Raw genomic sequence first — 23,399 nt, forward strand, 5'->3', positions numbered from 1 at the left:
GTGGCTGTGGGCTTCTGGGATTTGTAGTCCAAAAGCGGGTTGGACAGGACATTTCACAATCTGGGGAAATTCTGGAAAAACTTTTTCATGTTGTTTTTAAAGTTCCAGGCTCTGCACATAAGAGGAAGCGTGTCTACACACCAACTGTGATTTTTTAAAATATCTAAATTAATCTGGGGACGGAGAATTGACCGGATGAATGTTCCTCTCTCTCTAAACTCAGTCCCTACTGAGGATCACTAATTAGGAAGTGTTAAAAGAATGTGCTTTCCCCTGCCATCTGGACAAGCCTTGTCTTCTGAATCTATAAGCTTTCAATTCACACAGAGCCGTTCTTGGAAAAGGGTAACCCAGCCTCAGTCGTTTGTGCACAACAGATTTCCTGTCTAGACTGCTGAAATACATTCTACGTGGTGCTGCCCTTGAAGACACGTAGCACCGAAGGGATGCAGTGGGATTGCTCACTGCCACTCAACACAAAAACAACATTTCACCTTTTTCACCGGTCGCTACCACTTCACTTTCAAAGCCTGAATTGTAATGTCACCTCAAATTCTGAAGGAACACCTCTTCTTTTGCACACGGGACTGCATGTTTCCCTCCTAAATCTGTAAAACCTGGCTCCTGATGTGGGGAGAGTGAAATGGGGGTGTGTGTGTCCTTTTTTCCTTTTTCGTAGGGAAGAGTTTTCTCGAGAAACAGCATTTTTAAAAATAAAGTAACTGAAAGGTTTTCAAACCAAGGTTCTGTGATGTCAACTGACTTCCGAATTGTGGTGATTCTCATAGGATTTTTGTGGCGCCTGAAATGTTCAAGGAACAGTTCACCATTATTAATTAAGCCCAAGTTAATTCCCATAAGCTTATATTCCACCCGGAGTAGACACGTTCTAGATGGGCAGTATATAAGTGTAATAAATAAATAAATAAATAAATAGCTAAGTGGGAATTCTAACCCAGATCTCCTGAGACTATATTCTACCTCGCCTTAATTTTATTGGATATCAAATTTACTTCATCCAGTGGTGCAGCTAAATCATTTTAGCCCTGGAATTATTCGAACTTATTTTAAGTGAAAAGCCTGCCAGAAAGTCAGCATCTCCTTGGATGTAGCCATACAGAGGGCACTAGACTTTGCGCATGCTTGGCTAGCAGCTGGCGGGCTGTGCAATTTTTAACAAATAATGGTGCAGTGATATATAAATCCCAGTAAGGCCTACCCAGCCCACACCGGTTTCAAGAGCCAAGGCCAGAATTTTTTGTGCCCACCCTATTCAGCAACTGCCCTTTGGATACCCATTTGCTACCCACCAGGTTGGAGGGGGGTGTCAGGACTGGCAACAAAAAGCAAAGCGTGCTGCTTATATAAGGCCCCCTAGCGCTTAAAGTACTCTCTGGGCAGTTAACAATTTAATTATTCAGGCTACTCATTGTCCAGCAAGCTGGGCACTCCATTTACCAATCCTGGAAGGATGGAAGGCTGAATCAACCTTTCGCTAGTTCCCTGAGCCTGTTCGGATCAAACTCAAGTCACGAGCAGAGTCTTGGCTGCAGTACTGCAGTTGAACCCACTGCACAATGACATTCCTTGGGCACGTCAGCTTCATTGGGCCCCCCAGACACCTCCCAGACACACATTTTTTAAAAAATGGGACGTGGTGGCGCTGCGGGCTAAACCGCAGAAGCCTGTGCTGCAGGGTCAGAAGACTAGCAGTCGTAAGATCGAATCCACGCGACGGAGTGAGTGCCCGTCACTTGTCCCAGCTCCCGCCAACCTAGCGGTTTGAAAGCATGCAAATGCGAGTAGATTAATAGGGACCACCTTGGTGGGAAGGTAACAGCGTTCCGTGTCTAAGTCACACTGGCCATGTGACCATGGAAGATTGTCTTCGGACAAAACGCTGGCTCTATGGCTTGGAAATGGGGATGAGCACCGCCCCCTAGAGCCGAACACGACTGGACAAAAATTGTCAAGGGGAACCTTTACCTTTACCTTTACTATGCTCAAAGAATGCTTGTGTCATCTAAGGCAGTGGTCACCAACCTTGGGCCTCCAGATGTTCTTGGACTACAACTCCCAGAAGCCTTCACCACCAGCTGTGCTGGCTGGGGTTTCTGGGAGTTGCAGTTCAAAAACACCTGAGTAACTCAAGGTTAAGAACCACTGCCTTAGAGCAGTGGTCCCCAACCTTGGGCCTCCCAATGTTCTTGGACTACAACTCCCAGAAGCCTTCACCACCACCTCTGCTGGCCAGGATTTCTGGGTGTTGAAGTCCAAGAACATCTGGGGATCACTGCTCTAAGGAACTTGGGAATCATGGGAGCAGGTACAGTCCTCTAAAAACCAGGGTTCGAGGTGCCTGGCCTCCAGACCTGTGAAGGTTTCCCGCCATTTAACCTTGGTCTGAAGGTCCAGACCTTCACCTGTGAAAATGATAGAGAGTGAAGTATATTATTTTCCCGGGACTGCTACAAAAAAGCTCAGAACCAAAGATGCACAGCACGTATCCCAATGTTGGGTTGCGGCGTCAGCAGTTAAAAATGTGGGTCGTGCCCTTTTCCACCTCTTTAATTATTACCATCCTACATAGTTTATCTGATAATTAACAGAGTTCTGATGAATACTGCTGTCATCTGTCTTTGCGGTCTGAGCATTCGCATGGGTGGCTTTATGATGCTCAACAAAATTTGACCGTGTGTAGAAACTTTCTCCACAGAACACACATTTATATGGTTTTTCTCCTGTGTGGGTTTTCTGGTGGGCAATAAGATTAGAGCTGAGGTTGAATCTCTTCCCACACTCGGAGCACTCATAGGGTTTTTCTCCCGTGTGAGTCCTCTGATGTCTGATAAGGCCAGAGCTACATGTGAAACTTTTCCCACAGTGAGAGCATTGATAGGGTTTTTCTCCCGTGTGGGTTCTTTGGTGCACATTCAGCTGTGAACTCACACTGAAGAATTTGCCGCAGTCTGGACACTGGTACGGTTTCTCTCCCGTGTGAGTTCGCCGATGGGCGATAAGATTGGAGCTCAAAATGAAGCTTTTCCCACAATCTGCACAGCTGTAGGGCTTCTCCCCTGTGTGGATCCTCTGATGCCTGATGAGGCCGGCGCTGCAGGTAAAAGTCTTCCCACAGTCCGCGCAGTCATAGGGCTTCTCCCCTCTGTGCGTTCTTTTGTGTGCGTTGAGGCTGGACCTGAAATAGACGCTTTTGGGGCAGTCTCGGCATTGATAAGGTTTCTTGCCCGTGTGGATTTGCTCGTGGGCAGTGAGGCTTGATCGCACACTGAAGCACTTCCCACAGTCAGAGCATTCATAAGGCTTCTCCCCTGTGTGGGTTCTCTGGTGCACGCTCAGCTGGGAGCTCACGCTGAAGGTTTTGCCACAGTCGGCGCATTCGTACGGCTTCTCTCCCGTGTGGGTCCTCTGGTGCCTTAAAAGGCTTGAACTGCAACTGAAGCTTTTCCTGCAATCAGAACATTCATACGGCTTGTCCTCCGTGTGGACCCTCTGGTGCCTGATAAGGTTCGAGCTGCAGTTGAAACTTCGCCCGCAGTCCGCACACTGGTAGGGTTTCTCTCCCGTGTGGATCCTTTCGTGCGCAATGAGGTTGGAGCTTTGGCTGAAGCTCTTCCCACAGACCGAGCAGGCGTAGGGCTTCTCCCCTCGGTGAATCCTCACATGCGCAATTAGGGCGGATTTCTGGCTAAAGCTTTTCTCACACTCGGAGCACTCGTACGGCTTCTCCCCGGTGTGGATCCTCTCATGGGCCACCAGGCTAGACTTCAAACTGAAGCCTCGCCCGCACTCTACACATTCGTAGGGCTTCTCTTCCGTGTGGATCCGCTCGTGCGCGATCAGGCTCGACGTCTGGCTGAAGTTCCTCCCACAGACCGAGCATTTGTAGGGTTTCTCCTCTGTGTGGATTCTCTCGTGGGCAACCAAGGTGGATTTCTTCCCGAAGCTTTTTCCGCAGCTCAGACACTTGTGTGGTTTCTCCCCCGTGTGAATTCTCTGGTGAGCAATGAGATTGGAGCTGTTACTGAAGCTTTTCCCACACTTGTGGCACAGGAGTTGCCTCTTGCATTCATGTACACCATTTCCGTGGTTAGCGCCACCAAAAGCTGACTCCTCTTGCCTTGCAGCGTTTGATGCATTTCCCAAACTTCCTGTGTGCTCAGGAAGCTGGAAGACTCGTTTGGCTTTTCCTAGCAACTTTCTAGGTATATCTAAGTGCTCAGAACGATCCACGTTGATCATTTCTTCTTCCTCCTTTTCAGTTACACATCCTCGGCCTGCCGAAAACAAGGATAAAATAAAAACAGTGGACACTAGTAACAATTCGGGGGGGGGAAAGAGCCGTAGTTCCCCAGCATAGAATTAGAGAATATAGCACCTCAGTACCAAACCAAAGGGAGAGTCTAATATTTTAAATAACCCCTAAAACATTACAAATTACATTTAAAAAAAAACAACCAACACAGCTTCCAAGGCCAGAATCCTGTGGAAGTCACCTAATGGAAACCAGCAAGCACATAAGTGGTATACAAGAGCTATCTGTCATGGATATATTCAAGTCTTATATCCTGGCATATGACAGTCGAACAGATCATGAAAATCCGTTCCCTGATCGGCCATAGGAAAGCCGCTTTGCGAACCACTGATCAGCTGTTTAAATCGCTGTCTTGCGAAGCTTAGGTCCCAAAAACACCTGTTTTTGAGCGCGGAGGGAGCTGTCAAAATTGTCGTCTAGCGAAAATCAGTTTGTGAAGCAGGGACCAAACATTGTCCAGCGAAATTCCCCCATAGGAATCACTGTTTTGCGAATCGCTATAGTGATTGCAAAAAGCCAATGTCTAGTGAAAAAACTGTCATGCAGGGTAACTGTCAAGCGAGGCACCACTGTATTCATTTATTTTATTTGCTACACTGATACTGATAGGGACGTGGTGGCGCTGCAGGTTAAACCGCAGAAGCCTGTGCTGCAGGTTCAGAAGACCAGCAGTCATAAGTTCGAATCCACGTGACAGAGTGAGCGCCTGTCGCTTATCCCAGCTCCTGCCAACCTAGCGGTTCGAAAGCATGCAAATGCAAGTAGATAAATAGGAACCACCTCGGTGGGAAGGTAACAGCGTTACGTGTCTAAGTCGCACTGGCCATGTGACCACGGAAGATTGTCTTCGGACAAAAATGCTGGCTCTATGGCTTGGAAACGGGGATGAGCACCGCCCCCTAGAGTCGAACACGACTGGACAAAAAATTGTCAAGGGGAACCTTTACCTTTACCTTTTTACACTGATACGCCATGCATCTCCTGACATATTTCTTGTTTGTTTATTTAAAATATTTCTCACCCGCCTTTCTCCCAAAAAGGGCCCAAGGCTGCTTCCAATATTAAGCAGCATTAAAAATAAGCAGTATGAAAAGTTAAGAACAACAAATTATTACAAGAATTAAACATACATTACACTGTATAAGACAAATAAATCAATAAATTAAAAACACATTAAAAATAAACACAATTTTAAAGAATTCCCTTCCCAGACAGCCAGGCACAGAGGGAAAGCTTGCCTGAAGAGATAGGTCTTTGCCTGCTTGCAGAAGGACAGCAAAGACGGGACTGTCCTGGTTTCCAGTGGCAGGGAGTTCCAGAGTCTGGGGGCAGCACAAGAGAAGATTTTCTTCCATGAGACCGAGGCACATACAAAGTGGATTTCATTACCTCTCCCAGAATGTGTTATGCAGATGTGTTATAGTAATGATTTATAGCCTAAAATACCAGATGTTGGTCTAATTGTTGTAAGCCACCAAGAGACCTTTGGGTAGAGAGGACGGCATATAAGTTAAATAAATAAATAAAATACTATGGGATGACGATGTTGGTTTTATTGGACATTGTGCTAAGATGGATGCATGAGGAAAGGAGGGGGGCATTTAAGACCCTGATGTCTTAAGATGTGTTTATTCTCCATCATCTCTTCATCACAGCATGTTCACCAGCTCTCCTTGACCAAGGAAGCAGCGAAAGGAAGAGATCTTATCACTTCTCTCCATCCTTATAACCACACAGCGAACATGCAGTAAAGAGATGCTATAAAATCAGGAGTAACGACTGGAGAGGATGCAGGAAGATGCGAGCCATACTAGATTAGATCCAGGACCTGGGCAGTCCATTCTGTTCTCATAGTGGCCGACCGGTTGCTTACAAGACATTTCTCCCACAAGGCCCCTGTTTTATATCATTTGGGAATACTGGCCCTCTGGGTGCTGTGGGACTCCAGTTCCTATCAGCCCCTGCAACCCTGGACAACGGTGAGTTTGGATGGGAGTGAGAGTTCGCCAATCTCTGAAGGACCAAATGTTCGCATCCTGGTTTTAAATACTGTAGAAACGTACCTCTGTGTCCATGATCCCTGGGGACCTCTTCCTGTTCCAACACTTCTGATTCAGTTTTGGAAAACACGGCACTATTCCTGCTACAGAAAAAAGAATTAAAAAAGGTTTTTTTTTCCCCCCAACCAAATTGTTCTCCCAGCATCCCTTTTCTAGGCCTCCAAGATACCGTACTCCACTTCTCCTTTCCTCCACTGTAATGGTCAAACCAAGCTGATCTTCCCCTTTCCCAGAGAAACTGCACAAAGACCGATTCGTAGAGAGAGAAACATGAGTCATGGGACTTGTTGTCGGACTTAAGTGATACTGGTGATTAGACTCGAACTCGACTCTGACTTTTTTTTGGCAACAACTTGGATTTGACTCGAACTCAGAACCCACCCAACCCCTCTCTTTCTTCTTGGGGGGGGGAACTGTTTTGAATAGGAACCTGGACTTAGTACTAACGAATTGCCAGCATCCGTACCCAATTTGTCTATAATAGCCATTGGAAAAGTTCCTTTTCATACACTAGTGTTTCCCTTTGGAGAAAATTCTGGTTTGCTTTCCAGGCTGTAAAAGGAGCAGTCGCACGATTTAGTTTAAGTAAAGTGTATTAAGGTATCTCACACCCCAATGATCTGCTAATGGAGACAGAATACTTTTGCTTTCCAATCAGGGGTGCTGTCCGTGAAAACCCACTCAAGTGTAGGTAAGCCTGATCCAGCAAGAGGCAATGATCAAGGGCTGACTGAGCAATAATATAATACAGTGGTGCCTCGCTTAGCGAGCGCACCGTAGAACGACGAATCCGCATAGCGAGGACGTTTTTTCGATCGCAACAGCGATCGCAAAGCGATGACCTCTATGGCCGAAATTCGCTTTGCGATTTGCTTACCGACCTTCACTTTACGACCCACGGATCAGCTGTTCGGCGGCTCCAAAATAGCCACCGGAAGCCCCAAAATGGCCGCACGCAGCGTTTTCGCGCCCTCGCTAAGCGAGGGGAGGGCGCGAAAATGGCTGCCGGCCATAGGAAAACATCGCACAACAGTGAGTTTTCGGCCCATTTGGAACGCATTAAACAATGTTTAATGCGTTCCAATGGGTTTTCTTGATCCATTGAGCGATGTTTCCCATAGCAAGGGTTAATCCGGAACGGATTGACCTCGCTATGCGAGGCACCACTGTACTGTATTAAAATTTTGAATGCCACTTTCTTATCATTGTGGAGGCTGCAGACCCCACTTCCTTAGGGGTGGTGGAAGCTATAAGGAAGGCTGGACAACCAGGGCTTCAACCCAAGGAGCTGAAATTTAAAAAGCAGAAACGGTTGCTGTGTTTGTTTTCATTTTGCTCTTTGGACTCCAAATCCCAGAAATCCCCATTCTGAGAGGGGATGGACTAGAAGGCCTCATGGCCCAGGATTGGCTCAGCTTTAGCCTAGCTTCCTGTTGGAAATGGAAGCTACCCCCAATGCTTGCTGGGAGTTGTAGGAAAATAATGGTGCCTCCTCCCCCCCCCCCGGCTTGCTGGGAGCTCCCAGCAACCATCAACAGCAGCTTCCTTTCCCAACAGGAAACTAGGCCCAAACTTGGCGCAATCTAGGCCAAGAGGCCTTCCAAGCTCAGCTTTCCTCCAGGAGAGCACAATTCAGATGTCTTTCCAGCAGGTGGGTCTCCCAGAGTGGAGAATTCTGGCCTCTGGAGTAAAATAGTATAAAATAATGCATAAACCAGCCAGAAGGGCACAATCCCACTTCAGCATGCATACCATGTGGTTTAGGCATCTGACTAGAGAGCCAGAGTTGGGAGTTCAATTTCCCCACTGTGCCTCCTTGACAGGGGCTGGACTAGATGACCCATAGGGTCCCTTCCAGCTCTGCAGTTCTAAGGTTCTATTTATTATTAGTCACTCTTCCCATGTGTCCATCATACTCTCAGACCCTGGAATTTCTCCTCATTCTTCAATTCTCTCTTTGTATCAGATCAGATGTCAATCTAATGGGACCCAAGCTTAATCAACAGGGTGGCAAAACTCCAGGCAGAAAAATTGGCAAACAAAGGTATATTATGGATTATCCCAGTGGTCGGGAAACAGGGGTAAATTACCCCAAATGGGATAAAAAAGAAAACCCTGGGGGTAATGAGCAGAGCACTACCCCCCACTCCCACCCCATGCAGCCGAACCTCAAACTGGAAGCCACCTCTCAATCCTTCCTTAGTTGCGGCACTTGTAAATCCTCCGTTCTATTAGCCTGAACTAATGCGAGGAACTAGACAAGGCGCTGAACATATTCTGGGGGTCGTGCTTAGCACCTTGGCTAAAGAAATTCTGGGAGACATCAGACTCACTCCCTCTGTTTCAGACAACCACTTCCATCTCCACTAGGAGCAGATATTTTGTAAAATTAATGGACCTTAATGACTACACCACCCCAAACTATTTGGCATAAAACAACAGAAGCGTTCACAATATACTGCTTAATGGGAAATCCATTCCCCATCCCCTGACAAAGTCAGGATTGCAGAAAATTAAAGGGACCACAGAAGACTTGGGTGAAAGGAGAGAATGATCCCACCATTTCTACTAGCTGAAAAGTCCTAGGTCATAAGAAAATCTATGAATCTTGGTTTTACAGTGGTGCCCCGCTTGACGACGATAATCCGTTCCAGCAAGATTGCTGTAGAACAAAATTGTCGTCAAGCGAAAGCAAAAAGCCCATTGAAATGCATTGAAAACCGTTCAGTGCGTTCCAATGGGCAAAATACCTCATCGTAAAGCAAAGATCCTCCATAGGGCGGCCATTTTCTGGTGCCTGTAAAGCAAGGAAACACAGCGGGGAGCCATTTTGAGCAGCCGGTGGCCATTTTGAAAACCCAATGATCAGCTGTATTGATCGTCATAAAGCGAAAAATCGGTTCCCGAAGCAGGGAACCGATCGTCATCAAGTGGATTTTCCTCATCTAAACACCGTTTTGCGATCGCAATAGCAATTGCAAAATACTCATCGTGAAGCGATTTCGTCGTCTACCGGGGTAAGCGTCTAGCGGGGCACCACTGTACTATACTATTGCTCAAATGTACTTACTTCTTGAACCAAAATCATGGCAGCTGTAGCCCAAAAGCAATTCTATCCCCCACCAAAAAAAGTGAATATCCTGCCCTGTTTTCTAAGTTAGCAAAACATGAAGTTCAGAGGAACAAAACCTGTTTTGAAACTTACCTGTCTCTTAGGTTCTCAACACTCTGAAAGGAAAAGAGAAAAAATGGTTAGCTAAATTCTCCAAAGCTACCAAGGGAAGCTTTTGTATAGTGTCTGAAATTGTGTCACTGAGTGTCATAAATCACAACTAGAGTAGGCCCACTGAATCAGCGAGAATTTGGTGAATCACTGGACAAACTTTAGTTGTGACTTACTACACTCAGCAACAGGATTTAGCCAATGACATTTAACAGCTATGGAGGAAAGAAAAAGAAAAAAGTGGAAAAGCATGACTGCAGTTGAAATTCCAGATCAAATTGTTACTAGAGAAGAACCATCGGTTCTGTCACTGATCCAAAAGAAGACGGCAGCTAAGAAATCAGAAGAGGCTAACCAGAGATTTTAAGGAAGGCTGTGAAAGAAGTAGAAAAGATCCTTATGAATAAAAATATGTTGCTGGAGACCAAGGCAAAAAATCATCTATGCTATGGTATTAGCGACTACTAACGATGGATGTGAAAAGCTGAATAATGAAGGTGGCTGACTAAGGAAAAAGCTGACTCGTTTAAAATGTGATGTTGGAAAGGCGTTTTAGATATTATGGACTGCAAAAAAAAGTGGGTTCTTGATCGGACCAAGATCGAACTCTCACTAGAAGTTAAAACAACTAAATTAAGGTACAGTGGTGCCCCACATAGCGACGTTAATCCGTTCCAGGATTAACGTCGCTATCCGGAAACATCGCTATACGGAAAGGAAAACCCTATAGGAACGCATTAAACTCCACTTAATGCATTCCTATGGGGGGAAAACTCACCGGTAAGTGAAGATTCCCCATCCGGATGCCATTTTCGCCACCTCGGTAAGCGAGGGCAGGGCGCGAAAACGCTGCGGGCAGCCATTTTCTGCACCCAGCGACCATTTTGGAACAGCTGATCAGCTGTTTCCTTAACATCGCAATGCGAAGATCGGTAAGCGAAATGCTTACCGATCACCGCAATGCGATGTTTTCCCTATCCAAAACATTGCAATGCGATCGCATTAGCGATCGCAAAAAATGCGTCCCTGTGCGGATTCGTCGTTAAACGGTGCGCTTGTTAAGCGAGCCACCACTGTATTGTGCTTTGAACATGAGACCCATAATGCTAGGTAAAGTGAACTGCAGTAGGAAAGGAAGAAGAACGAACATGTGATGGATTGACTCAGCAAAGGAAGCCAATGCCCTTGACTCTGCAAGACCTGAGCAGGGCCATTGAGGAGTTTTCGGAGGCATTCAATTCATAAGATCAGTGTTAAGTCGGGAATGACTTGATGGCACGCAAGGACAACAAAGGAGCCCCTGATTCTTCAGAGAAACATCCAATGAACACCCCTTTGAGAATCTTTTAGATGTGGATTCCCAGTCAAGCCCAGCTGCAGAAAAGCTTCCAGGGGAGCTTAGAAGATACAAAATGCTAAGTCAGAACAACAAACAGTGTGTATATCTGCCCTAAAAGAACAAATACAAGAATTGGTATAATAAACAAATACAAGAATAAATACTCGAATTGGCCTTCCCAGCCACAGTAGACGCTGTTCCAAGTCCTGCATTCAGAGCACGTTACCATAGTCTCTCAAGACTGAAGGATGCCTAATCTAAGGTAGAAAGGACATCCACGTCCCCCACCCTGGTAACCACACCCCTAGCCGATGTATTTTATTATTTACTTAAAATATTTTTATCCTACCTTTCTCTTTTTAAAAATCAGCAAAGGTGGCTTATTTTTTGACATCAGTAGAAAACCTTAATTAAAAGGAGTGTATAAGGGCAGGCCAGCTGGGTCTCCAGTGGGAGGGAGTTCCGAAGTCTGGGAGCAGCCACAGCACAGAAGGCTCTCTCCTGTGTCCCCATCAGATTCACTTGTGAAGGTGGCAGGAGGGAGAGAAAGGCCTCCCCTGATATTCTTAACACCCTGGCAGGTTCATAAAGGGATTTAAATCCTTTAAATTCCTTACCTGGCTCAGGTGGGTTTCATCCAAGCTTCTGGTTCCCATCCTTTCCTGGATGCAGCTGGGGAGGATGGGATGCCTAGTGATCTGGAAGGCGGGAGAGAAAAAACAAAGGTGGATAAATGAGACAGGTAGTCAGAGAGAAAAATACAGTAGTGCCTCGCTAGACGGTTACCCCGCATGACAGTTTTTTCGCTAGACATTGACTTTTTTGCGACTGCGATAGCGATAGTGATTCCTATGAAGGAATTTCGCTGGACAATGTTTCGTCCCGGCTTCGCAAACTGATTTTCGCTAGACAACAATTTTGACAGCTCACAAAATGGGTGTTTTCGGGACCTAAGCTTCGCAAGACAGCTATTTAAACAGCTGGTTGGCAGTTCGCAAAGCGGCTTTCCTATGGCCGATCTTCGCTAGACAACGAGGATTCTTCCCCATTGGAAGGTTTCAATGCATTCCAACGGGGAAATGCTTTTCGCTAGACAATGATTTCGCTAAACAGCGATTTCAGTGGAATGGATTATCATCCTCTAGCGAGGCACCACTGTATAGAAACATTAGTAGACAAATGCTGATCATAGAGAAACACGGAGATAAACTGGTAAATAAACAGTTCTTCTGTATTTTCTCCCAAACCGACCTAGAGATCCATCAAGGAGAAAATGACTGAAAAAACTGAGAGGTACAGATAGGTAGATCAGGAAGAAAACATCCAGATATTGGTAAGCAATCACATAGGTCAACAGAGCGAGCAAGGGAGAAAATACAGAGAAATTAGAAGGTACAGAGAGAGAGAGAGAGATCGGACGAAAATAAACAGAAAAAGCGGGAAGTAAACAGACTGATCCATCGAACCGGATTGATCAGGGGAGCAAATAAATGCAAACCGCCAGCAGACAGCTCGGAAAAAGGGGGGGAAAAGGCTAGCAAAAGCTGCACCCACTTCCCTGAGAGGAAATCATCCTCTCCCACGCGGGTGGGCTGATTCCTACGGAGCCCTGCCGAGGTTTGCAAAGCAGAAAAGGCTGAAAATCCTGGCGGCTGGTTTTATTGTCCTCTTCCCACGTCCTTTTGTGTGTGTGTATATACACCGACTCCAACACGGCGGGATTTTGGGGAGGAAAATCAGGAATATCTCCTTGTTTTTGTCCGGTGGGGCGGGAGAAACGGGGTTTGGAGCCTCCAAAATAAAAATCCCTCCCCCTTGGGGGAGAAGCGTTTGCAAGCCCAGCCCTTCCCTTCCCTCCCTCCCATATATTGATATATTTCTCTTTTTCTGCCCACCTTCCTAATGTTGCCTGCCTTCCTTCCTCCGGCCGGCCGGGCGAGGGAAAGAGGCCGCCGTCAAGCCCACCGAGGCCGGACACGCCATTGCCCTCTGCCGGTAGCAGACGCTGGGAAGGTGGCGGTGGTTTCAGAGAAAAGTTACTTTTTAAAGAAAAAAGAGCTGCGTTGATCTGTTTCCGACCACCACTAGGAGCAGGTCTTTTGTGAAATTAATGGACCTTAATGACCACGCCACCCCAAACTATGTGGCATAACAACAGCAGAGGAGTTCACAATACACTGCTTTTTTGGGGAAATCCATTCCCCATCCCCTGACAAAGCCAGGATTGCAGAAAATTAAAGGGAGGAGAGGGATTCGGAGAATGTTACTTTTTTTTTTGACTGGAAGCTGCAGAGTGTATTTCCATTTTTTTTTTGCCAAAGGCGCTCTGCATACGCTCAGGAGGACTCTTGAGCCCATAGGCAAAAAAGACAGCAAGGTTCCTGTACCTTTAAGAGCAATTTAGAAAAGGACCTTTTGACAGATGCAGCTTTTTAATGCGAAGCTGCACCTGCCGGATTTCTTCCTCCTCTCAGCCACTAAAGGGACAGGACCCTTTTTAATCTATTTGGTAGCCAAATAATCTATTTGGTAGCCAAATAGAGCAACCAGGTTATATATATATAACCTGGTTGCTCTATTTGGCTACCAAATCCAACAAGAGTTAAAAGGGAGTGCCTCTTTTTAGGACTACAAAACCCAGATTGAGGGAAGGGGTTGTGGAAGTGACAGGACGGGAGGAAAAAAAATCATTTCCCCTCCCTTTCCATTTCTACTGTACACATTCTGGCATGCTCAAAGTTCTTATCAAGAGTCCTCTGGGGCATGAGCAGAGTGTTTTTTTTTCCCCTCCCCCCCAGGTATCAAATAAAAGCAAAACAAATCCAGGTAGTTGCAGTCCAAGACAAGGACCACACACACACACACACAGAGAGAGAGAGAGAGAGAGAGAGAGAGAGAGAGAGAGAGAGAGAGAGAGAGGAGGGTGAAGAAAGCATAAGTTTTCCTGCCTCTTTGTCATCATCCTGTGGCTGTTTTGCCTCTACTAGCTGGGAGAATAATGGTTGTTGTAGTACAACACACCCGATTCAGTTTGTCAAGTTGGACAAGGAAGTTAATTTGAAACTAAGACGGTGAGCTTGAGTGGGTTTAAAAAAAGAGAGTGGGGGGAAAAAAGAGGAACTATGTCAGATTTATACACCCAGGCTAAGCAAGATGCTGTGGGTCCCAAATCAAATCAAGCCTGTCCTCTCTCTGGAAGCAAAAATGTTGAAACTGAGACTGTCCTACTTTTAGGCACATTCTGAGGAGGCAGCAGGGAAAGAGGAAGACCCAACGTGAGATGGAATCACTCCCTCAAGGAGCCTGCTTTCCCTCTCTAGGTCCCTCCCAACCATTTTTCTCACACTTTTCGTGACAAGATCTTGGCTGTTTGGTCCTTTAAATAGGGCCGATCCAGGTTGTTTGCTAACTTTTCTGTCCAGTTCTCTGGCCTTGCTGCATCCTTTCACGAAATGGGGGCAGGTCTTTCTTTAACAGGTTTTTTTGGCCCTATTCCTTAAACTGTTGGTCTTCTTGTTTCCTCCAAGGATTTTTTGCCCCCACCCTAAGTTAAGAACCTGGTGATATGTCCTCCATCTTGTTTCTGAAAGGGAGAAGGGTATGCACTTATCTTTAAACCCTCCCTATCAAATATCCTCTTTCAGGGTGTTGGTATTCAGGGTTAGCTTTCAACTTCCTTTTATAAGGATTAATAATTTTCTCTACCATCACCTCCCTGTGAATGTTCCATTTTACAATCCGCACTGGGGCAGTTGCCTTAATAGAGACTGTTTGTGCTGCCTTTCACGCCTTCCCCCATCTCTCTGATATATGGCCCTAACCCCGTCACTGAGGCTGCGTTCCATCTAACTCCGTGGTTTTGATATGGCTGGGAGTTCAAATCCGCACTAGTGCTTCCATCAAAAAGAGCCACACTGTGCGGCCTTGGGTAAGCTGTACAGTCCCAGGACACCCATAGAAGAATTATTTACATACGTTTATTTAAAATATTTTTCTACCCCAATGTTCTCCTTTAAAAACGACCATGGCAGCTTACATAATTAAAATACTATTTAAAGCTAACAACCGTGAATGTTGTTGTTGTTGTTGTTTAGTCGTTTAGTCGCGTCCGACTCTTCCTGACCCCATGGACCAGGGCACGCCAGGCCCTCCTATCTTCCACTGCCTCCCAGAGTTCTGTCAGTTTCATGTTGGTTGCTTCACTGACACTGTCCAACCATCTCGTACTCTGTCGTCCCCTTCTCCTCTTGCCTTCACACTTTCCCAACATCAGGGTCTTTTCCAGGGAGCCATCTCTTCTCATGAGATGGCCAAAGTACTGGAGCCTCAGCTTCAGGATCTGTCCTTCCAGTGAGCACTGAAGTTTGATTTCCTTTAGAATGGATAGGTTTGTTCTCCTTGCAGTCCAGGGGATTCTCAAGAGCCTCCTCAAGCACCACAATTCAAAGGCATCAATTCTTCGGCGGTCTGCTTTCTTTATGGTCCAGCTCTCACTTCCATACATCACGACAGGAAAAACCATAGCTTTGACTATGCGGACTTTTGTCAGCAAGGTGATGTCTCTACTTTTTAAGATGCTGTCAAGGTTTGTCATCGTTTTCCTCCCAAGAGGCAGGCGTCTTAATTTCGTGGCTGCTGTCTCCATCTGCAATGATCCTGGAACCCAAGAAAGTAAAATCTGTCACTGCCTCCATATCTTCCCCTTCTATTTCCCAAGAGGTGATGGGACCAGTGGCCATGATCTTAGTTTTTTTGATGTTGAGTTTCAGACCGTTTTTGCACTCTCCTCTTTCACCCTCATTACGAGGTTCTTTAATTCCTCCTCACTTTCTGCCATCAGAGTGGTATCATCTGCATATCGGAGGTTGTTGATATTTCTTCCGGCAATCTTAATTCCGGCTTGGGATTTCTCCAGTCCAGCCTTCCGAATGATGTATTCTGCATATAAGTTAAATGTTTCCACTCTAGTGCAATTTAATACACTAAGCAACAGGATTTTGACTGGTCATAGTAAAATACAACCATTAGCAGGGTGGTGGGGAAAGGAAAAAAAGAGTATTGTCACCAAACGCCAGGATGCTGTCGAAATGGACCCTCCCTTTTGCTGATCTGCTCCCTTGAAGAAAAGTGTGCCACCTACCAAATGAGTGTAACATCACAACTGTGTTGTCCTATTTTCCTAATGATCCTATTCCTTTGCACAAGAAAAGGCATGACATTCACTTACTTCTAGCTGGCAACTGAAGAGTCCCTGCTGGAATTCTGAAGCACACAGAGGGCTCTTGCGCCCCCCAAGAATCACAGTAGTGACTCTTTACTTGCAAGGAACGAGTGAATGGCATGCCTTTTGTTAACACAAAGTAACAGGATTTCAGACAACAAGAATGGATCACGTTTGGGCCAAAATCCTGCTACATATGCCTGCCCAAGTAATTCCAACTATCTATATTGCTTCCAGTTTAGAAGTCAGTGTTTCTGTTTCTTGTCACATACCTGTCCTGTGACTTACTGCATGACAAGAAATGCAGCCATCGACTTCTTAACCAGCAGCAATTCGTTGCTGAATTTTATGCAGTTGAGATTTAGCCCAGAGTAAACATTCAATTGGATTCTGACCTTCATTTTTTCTATTAGATGGATAAATGTTCAAATCATGTCATCAGTAGAATGTAGTGTAGCAAAGTCCTCTCTGTCCAGAGCACAGGTCAGGAAAGCCACAGAGAGAGGGTGTATGTTTTGGAGAAGTAAGAATTGGAACTATTTAATGAAACAGTTTATCTTGCATTGTGTTGATCTGCAAGAAATCATGCACCTTTGCTTACGGGACAGTTGCTCTCTTGACCATCAATTTCAAAACACAATTTGTGATCTGTAAAATGCAAGTAAAAAGCACTATTAATACATTCAGATGTAGAAACAAACATGACATTAGACCAGCATCTGGTAATTTCGGAAGATCTGGAGGCCATAGGTGTCCCCTCTGGGCCTTAGAGTACCATGTGGTCTGCCCTGCGTGCTCCCCACACAAAGTTTAAATTATTTAAATTAAAAAGCCACTTGTGTCTCCTAGCGGGCAGAGGTGTGGCTATGTTTCTAAACCTGTGGGAGGCATGCACCCCCCAAAAGCAGTGGTGATTAGAACTCAAGTCCATTCTGTTTTTGAAATGAGTCCCTCCTCCGTGCCTTGGGGGGGCAGAGCATGTGGCAAAATCACCCTCCTCAAGATATCTGAGAGGGCTCAAGAGAGTTTTGATTTTGTTTAAAACAAGATGTTCACTATTTTCTGCCCAGGGCAGGGCAACATAGAGGTCTTGGAGAGCTGACTGGGCAGGAGGAGGACAACATTGCCCAGCCCTAACTTAAACAATGAGAGTCAGGAAATAAATCCTCTGATGCCAGACAACGAGTTTGCTTGGACAGAACCTTTCTTCACATTTGGGTCATTGGAAGTGTTCCTTCTCTAGGTGACTCCGCTGATGTCTATTGAGGGTGGATTTGTCACAAAAGCTTTTGCGGCACTGGGAACATTCAAAAGCCTTTTCTCCCGTGTGGATCCTCTGGTGGGTGATCAGGTGCTGACTCCGGTTGAAGCTTTTCCCGCACTCGGAGCAGGCGAAGGGTTTCTCGCCCGTGTGGTTCCGCTGGTGGGTGACCAGGTGCTGCCTCTGGCTGAAGCTCTTCCCACAATCCGGACACGCGTACGGTTTCTCTCCAGTGTGGGTCCTCTGGTGACAGATCAGGCTGGTTTTGTGGCAGAAATTCTTCCCGCAATCAGTGCATCGGTAGGGCTTCTCTCCCGTGTGGATCCTTTGGTGAGAACTAAGGTTTGTGCTGCGGTTGAACTTCTTCCCACAGTTCAAGCAGGCGTAGGGCTTCTCACCTGTGTGGGTCCTCTGGTGGTTCTTGAGGTCGGAGCGCCGCCGGAAGATTTTCCCACAGACGGAGCAGTCGTGTGGCTTCTCGCCCCTGGGGGTTCTATGAAAGTCCGATTTGTCCTGGAAAAACTTGTCCATCGCAGGGCCTTTGCTCCGCCTTCTCCGTTTACACGTTCCTTGTTGCGCTGGTGTGTCACAGATACCACCACCGTGGCAAGAAATAACTGCATCCTTCCACTTCTCTCTTTGGTGTCTCTGAAATATTTCTGATTTATCTCTGATGTCAGGGTTTCCTTCCAGCTCCTCACCCATCAGGTCTCTTAGTGAAACAGGGAACGGCTTGCCATCATTCCCACACTGCTCCTCATCTCCTGACAGAACGCAGAAAGAAGACGGGTTCAGAAAAAATGAAAGCAACTCATTTCTCCTTACAGGTTCCCATGAGCCCCATGGCATAGGGGTTAAACTGCAGTACTGCACAGAAGCCACCTCGTGGCGCAGTGGTTAAAATGCTGTACTGCAGCTAAAACTGTGCTCACGACCTGGGGTTCAAATCCCAGGTAGCCGGCTCAAGGTTGACTCAGCCTTCCATCCTTCCGAGGTCGGTAAAATGAGTACCCAGCTTGCTGGGGGGGCAATGTGTAGCCTGTATAATTAAAATTTGTAAACCGCCCGGAGAGTGCTTGTAGCGCTATGGGGCGGTATATAAGTCCAATAAATAAATAAATAAATAAATAAATAAATAAATAAATAAATAAATAAATAAATAAATAAATTTGATCCTAATGGGTTCAGGTAGCTGGCTCAAGGCTGATAGCCTTCCATCCTTCTGAGGATGGTAAAAATGAGCACCAAGCTTGCTGGGGAGTGAAGTACTCCTTGCATAATTGCATTGTAAACCCACACAGAGAGAGGGCTGTAGCACTATGGGGCAGTATATAAGTTGAGATGGACGGACGGTGACTGATTTCCTGGGGGCAATGAATTTGTCCCGGGTTTTAATCCAAACTTTACAGGAACACCTTTACATTCCGACTAAAATCTGCAGTGAACTCTCTGACCTTGTAATATCACAGTCACCAGTTGCCGGTGGAGATGCAAGAGCTCGAACTTGGAACTTGCTTATCATTTGTAATTCTACCTCACATTTGTTTTCGCAGTATGGTGGCGCTGTGGGCTAAACCACAGAAGCCTGTGCTGCAGGGTCAGAAGACCAGCAGTCGTAATATCGAATCCATGCAACGGAGTGAGCTCCCGCCGCTTTGTCCCAGCTCCTCGCCAACCTAGCAGTTCGAAAGCATGTAAATGCGAGTAGATAAATAGGTACCATCTCGGTGGGAAGGTAAAACAGCGTTCCCTAGTCACGTTGGCCACGTGACAATGGAAAACTGTCTTTGGATAGGCGCTGGCTCTACGGCTTGAAAAGTGGGATGAGCACCGCCCCCTAAAGATGGACACAACTGGACTGAAAATGTCAAGGGGAACCTTTACCTTTTACCTAGACACTCAAAACACCTTCCTTCTTAGGGGCAATGCTGAGCATTGCTACTGGCACAGAAGAGCAAAACTGAAATGGAGCCTTTGATGTTCTCAGTGTCTGCACTATTAACGGCCACCTTATGACAGGGCTAATGCTTCGAGGGTCTACTTCAAACTGGAGAGAGTGTCAAGGTCAACCAGTCCTTACCCAACGTGCTACCAGCTCCTTCTTTCTCTTGCTTCATCTCCATGCCAGGTTGCCTCGGAGGAGTTTCCTGAGACATCCCGTTTCCCGTGACAGTTCCAGTTACCTCTTGGGACGTTCCTAGTCCCTGAAATAATCAAGAACATTGGCCCGTGGGTAGGTGAAAACGTTTGATATGAACCTAGTTTTGAAGGAAATCTTCTAGGTCATCTTAACCTCCCTCAGAGTTTGGAAGTCATTTTTTAGGCTACATGTTCCAGAATTCCCCACCACTAACAGAAATTGTCCCCAAGAGTTACTTTTCCAAGCCCTGCCGCTTCATGCAGGAGATCTAGCCACCTAGAGCGGCCTTTTAGGCCAGATGGACGGGATATAAATAAAATAAATAAATAAATCTAGTGACCCAGCCTTTTCAACTGGTATCTGCTTGGTCTCTCCTTGAAGACCTTGTGGTGAATAATCCAGATAATCTCTAGATAATCAGATCCCTTGTTAAACTTTCACAGTCAAGATGTTCTGGATAATATTTCATTTTCCCTTTTAGAGCTGAAGCAAAAGCATGCTACCATCTCACTATGGAATTATGGTGCCACCCTGACGGGGTAAAAACATTTACCCAATGCCAGTCAGATGTGAGGTTCTCACCTGTGGCTCTGATTTCTTGCCTTCTGAACGCCTCAGGAGGAAATCCTCGGCCAGAGTCACAGCATGAAAGCAACTCCGGGAGCCTTGTTCCTTCACCCAGCTCTGCATATCCGAGGGCAGGACGGACAAGAACTGCTCCAAGATCACCAAGTCTAGGATCTGCTCCTTGGTGTGGCTCTCCGGCTTCAGCCACTTCATGCAAAGTTCCCACAGTCGGCAATAAACCTCCCGAGGCCCCTGGGCATCCTGGTAGCAGAGCTGCCTGAAATGTCTGCAGTGTGCCTCTGAGCCGACGGCCTCCTCCACCTTGATTTCTTGTGTTTCCCCCTCGTCTCCTCTGCTGGGACCCACGTCCGGGCTGCTCACAGACTGGTGGGCCAGCCCATTAAAAGCCGGAGGAAACCTGGATCTTTCATCAGAAGATCCCTGGTGGACAACTACCGATCCCTCTAAAGGGGTCAGAGAAGCCTCAGGGTTACCGTTCCATGACACAGTCTCTGGCAACCAAGTCTTCCCCTTTCCAGAGCAAGGGGTCTGTACCACTCTCAAGAACTCCTGCCACTGGGTCTCCCACCGGAGGGAGGACAAGCCCTCCTCAGGTTCCTCCTTAATACGCTGCATGTCTCCCCAGCTCAGGTGCATCCTGGCAATGCCCACCTGATTGTCAGGCAAGACACCTGCCGCTTCCCTTGGTCCCACACCCAGATTGAAGCCTTGTGTCTCCTCCAGTTCCACTTTCATTTCTGACTCCTCACGTTCTCCTGCTCCCGTTGGGAAGTGGAGACCTGGAGGTGGGAAGCCTGCTTCCTGCTCCACAGCCATTTCCACTAGCCGGGGACAGCCCTTTGCTTCTGTTAGGACCTTCGTCCTCTTCTACAAGGGTGGTGGACGAGGGCTGAGGCACCTGTAGCTTTGTCAAAACCAGGAGGCAACTCCATGGAGTGGATGACAGACGAGAACAGGCAGAAAATCTAACTCTGTCTGGCACATATCATTGTAACGCAACTCAAGTCTCTGAGAAAGTTGTTTAGAGGCTGGTGGCTTCCTCTGACAGTCAGCTTGCTGTTCCCCCTGTAGCAAAGAGACAGGCACGGTGGTGAAGGGACAGAGAGAACCACATAATCCCAAACAAAAGCAAAGCAAAGCAAAGTGTGCTGTTTATGTACCACCCCAAAGTGCTTAAAGCACTTGCTGGGCGGTTTACAATTTAATTATGCAGGCTGCACATTGTCCTCTGAGAAAATTGGGTGCTCATTTTACCAACCTTGGAAGGATGGAAAGTTGACGCAACCTTGAGCCAACCACCTGAACCCATCAGGATCCAATTCAGGTCATGAGCAGCATCTTGACTGCAGTACTGCAGTTTAACCACTGCACCACGAGGCTCCTACAGTATTTACAAGACTATTTATTTCAATTAAAAAGACAGCATTACTCTGGGGATGACAGACTACACCTTTCATCTCCTCCTGCCAGTTGGCCACTGGCCTTTTCTGGTTGTGGGTAATGGGAGTTGTAGTCCGGTGCCCCTGGATGAAGCCAGGTTAAGGAAGGCTGGTTTAGAACAATCCAGCTTTTAAAAAAATTAGTCCACAGAATCCAGAAGAGTCTAGTCCCTAAAACAGATTCCAAAGAGAAATTTCTGGGGGGTGAGAAACCTTAAGCGAAGGTACAGCAGCAAAAATTCCCAGATTTTGCAGAATGCTTATAGGCACAAATGGCCCTGCTAAGTCTTCCCTCTGCATTTAGACATCTACCTGGGAAGAAAAACAGTGCATATATAATTGCCACCCATGCAAATACATTAACTAATCAAATGCTTGCCATTTTTATTCGTTCTCCTCCTTCCCAAGAAATGCAAAAGCCATCCCAGAACCCCCTTTCCTCAACTTTAAATGCACAGCAGTCTCACTTCTTGAAACAGCGTTTTCCTTCAGAAAAAAAAATTAATAAACCCAAAAGCTCAGTTTTGCAAAGATGTTTGCCAGAGGGGGATGCAGAAAAGTGTGAAGCAGGAAGGTGCACCCCAAAAGGGATTCCCCCTTCCTTCCCCTCTAGGAGCCGTCACATTGTTGGTTTTAACTCTTAAAACTCCAAAACGGGACCAACCTCTTTGTTTACAAAAATTCAAACTGCCTTCTTGAAGGGCTTTCGCTCCCCTACCCGGGGAATTCTGGGAACTACAGTCAAAAAATAGCACTCTATGCGCCTTTACTTCCGAGTAAAACATAATGGAATAGGATTTGGTTGCGTTTGTATGGGGGAAAGGGGGCAATGCCTGCCTGCCTGCCAGCCAGGTGGCAGCCTTTGCAGGTAGAATCGAAGCTGGTAATTATTGTATAATTACAATTATAGTTACAGTTATAATTGCAATTACAGTTATAATTATTAAGCTCCAGGAGATGGAGCATAATTATCACTAGTATCACCTATATTATAACTTCATAACTTGATTGCCCCTGGAGGCAAGACTGCAACCCGGACATTGCAGCATAATTGTACAGTAATTATAATTACAGTTCATAGTTTCAGATAGAATTGAAGTTGAGCATTACAGCATTTATAATTATTATACGTGAGAACTAGTGTGCTGTAGTGGACTGAGTGTCAAACTAGGGCTTGGGAGACTTGAGTTCAAACCTCTTCTCAGCCGTGGATGTTTCCTGGGTGGCAGCAACAGCAAATAATTTATTGAGCATCTTTGAAAGCACTAATAAGGTTGCCAGAAGTTGAAAGTGACTTTGCAACAGGTAGCAACAAAATTGCCTATGAGAGCAGCAAAGAGAACACAGTGTCGGACTAAGAGCTGAGTTCAAATCCTGTGTTGGCCATAGGAATTTACTGGAGAGTGGCATGGGCAAGTCACTTCTTGAACCCATCTTACAGACATCCCAAGTACCTTTTAGGATTTATTAGTGAATTCTTCCACTAAAAAAGCACCCAACCATCTTTTTTATATATTATATTGTATTATATTATATTATATTATATTATATTATATTATATTATATTATATTATATTATATTATATTATATTATATTATATTATATTATATTATATTGATAGATAGATAGATAGATAGATTAAATAAATAAATGTGGCTTTTAAAAAAATGCAACCCCAAAGTTTTCTAGAGGCATCGAGGAAGTTCTGCTTATTTTAAATTTAAAGCCACCTCACAGACAAAAATCAAGCCTTCTGGTGCTTCTCGCCCTGTTTAGAGATCCTGAGAACCCAAT

At 46.0% G+C, this 23,399-nt stretch overlaps 1 protein-coding gene across 1 annotated transcript; it reads right to left on the minus strand.

Annotated features, from left to right (window-relative positions):
- Window positions 1–2,552: 2,552 nt before the first annotated feature.
- LOC110070842 (uncharacterized) lies at window positions 2,553–22,438 on the minus strand. Its single transcript, XM_078386790.1, has 10 exons — window positions 21,424–22,438; window positions 20,160–21,230; window positions 19,518–19,641; window positions 17,399–18,201; window positions 12,851–12,910; window positions 11,573–11,653; window positions 9,599–9,621; window positions 6,397–6,476; window positions 5,572–5,655; window positions 2,553–4,295 (listed from the first exon to the last, which is right to left on the minus strand). Exons 2-10 carry the CDS (start codon window positions 20,979–20,981, stop codon window positions 2,575–2,577), a joined length of 3,798 nt encoding a protein of 1,265 aa, XP_078242916.1. The 5' UTR covers window positions 20,982–21,230; window positions 21,424–22,438; the 3' UTR covers window positions 2,553–2,574.
- Window positions 22,439–23,399: the final 961 nt, after the last annotated feature.

Source organism: Pogona vitticeps, chromosome 2 (assembly GCF_051106095.1).
Source record: "Pogona vitticeps strain Pit_001003342236 chromosome 2, PviZW2.1, whole genome shotgun sequence".
In the NCBI taxonomy this organism is placed as follows: Eukaryota; Metazoa; Chordata; class Lepidosauria; order Squamata; family Agamidae; genus Pogona; species Pogona vitticeps.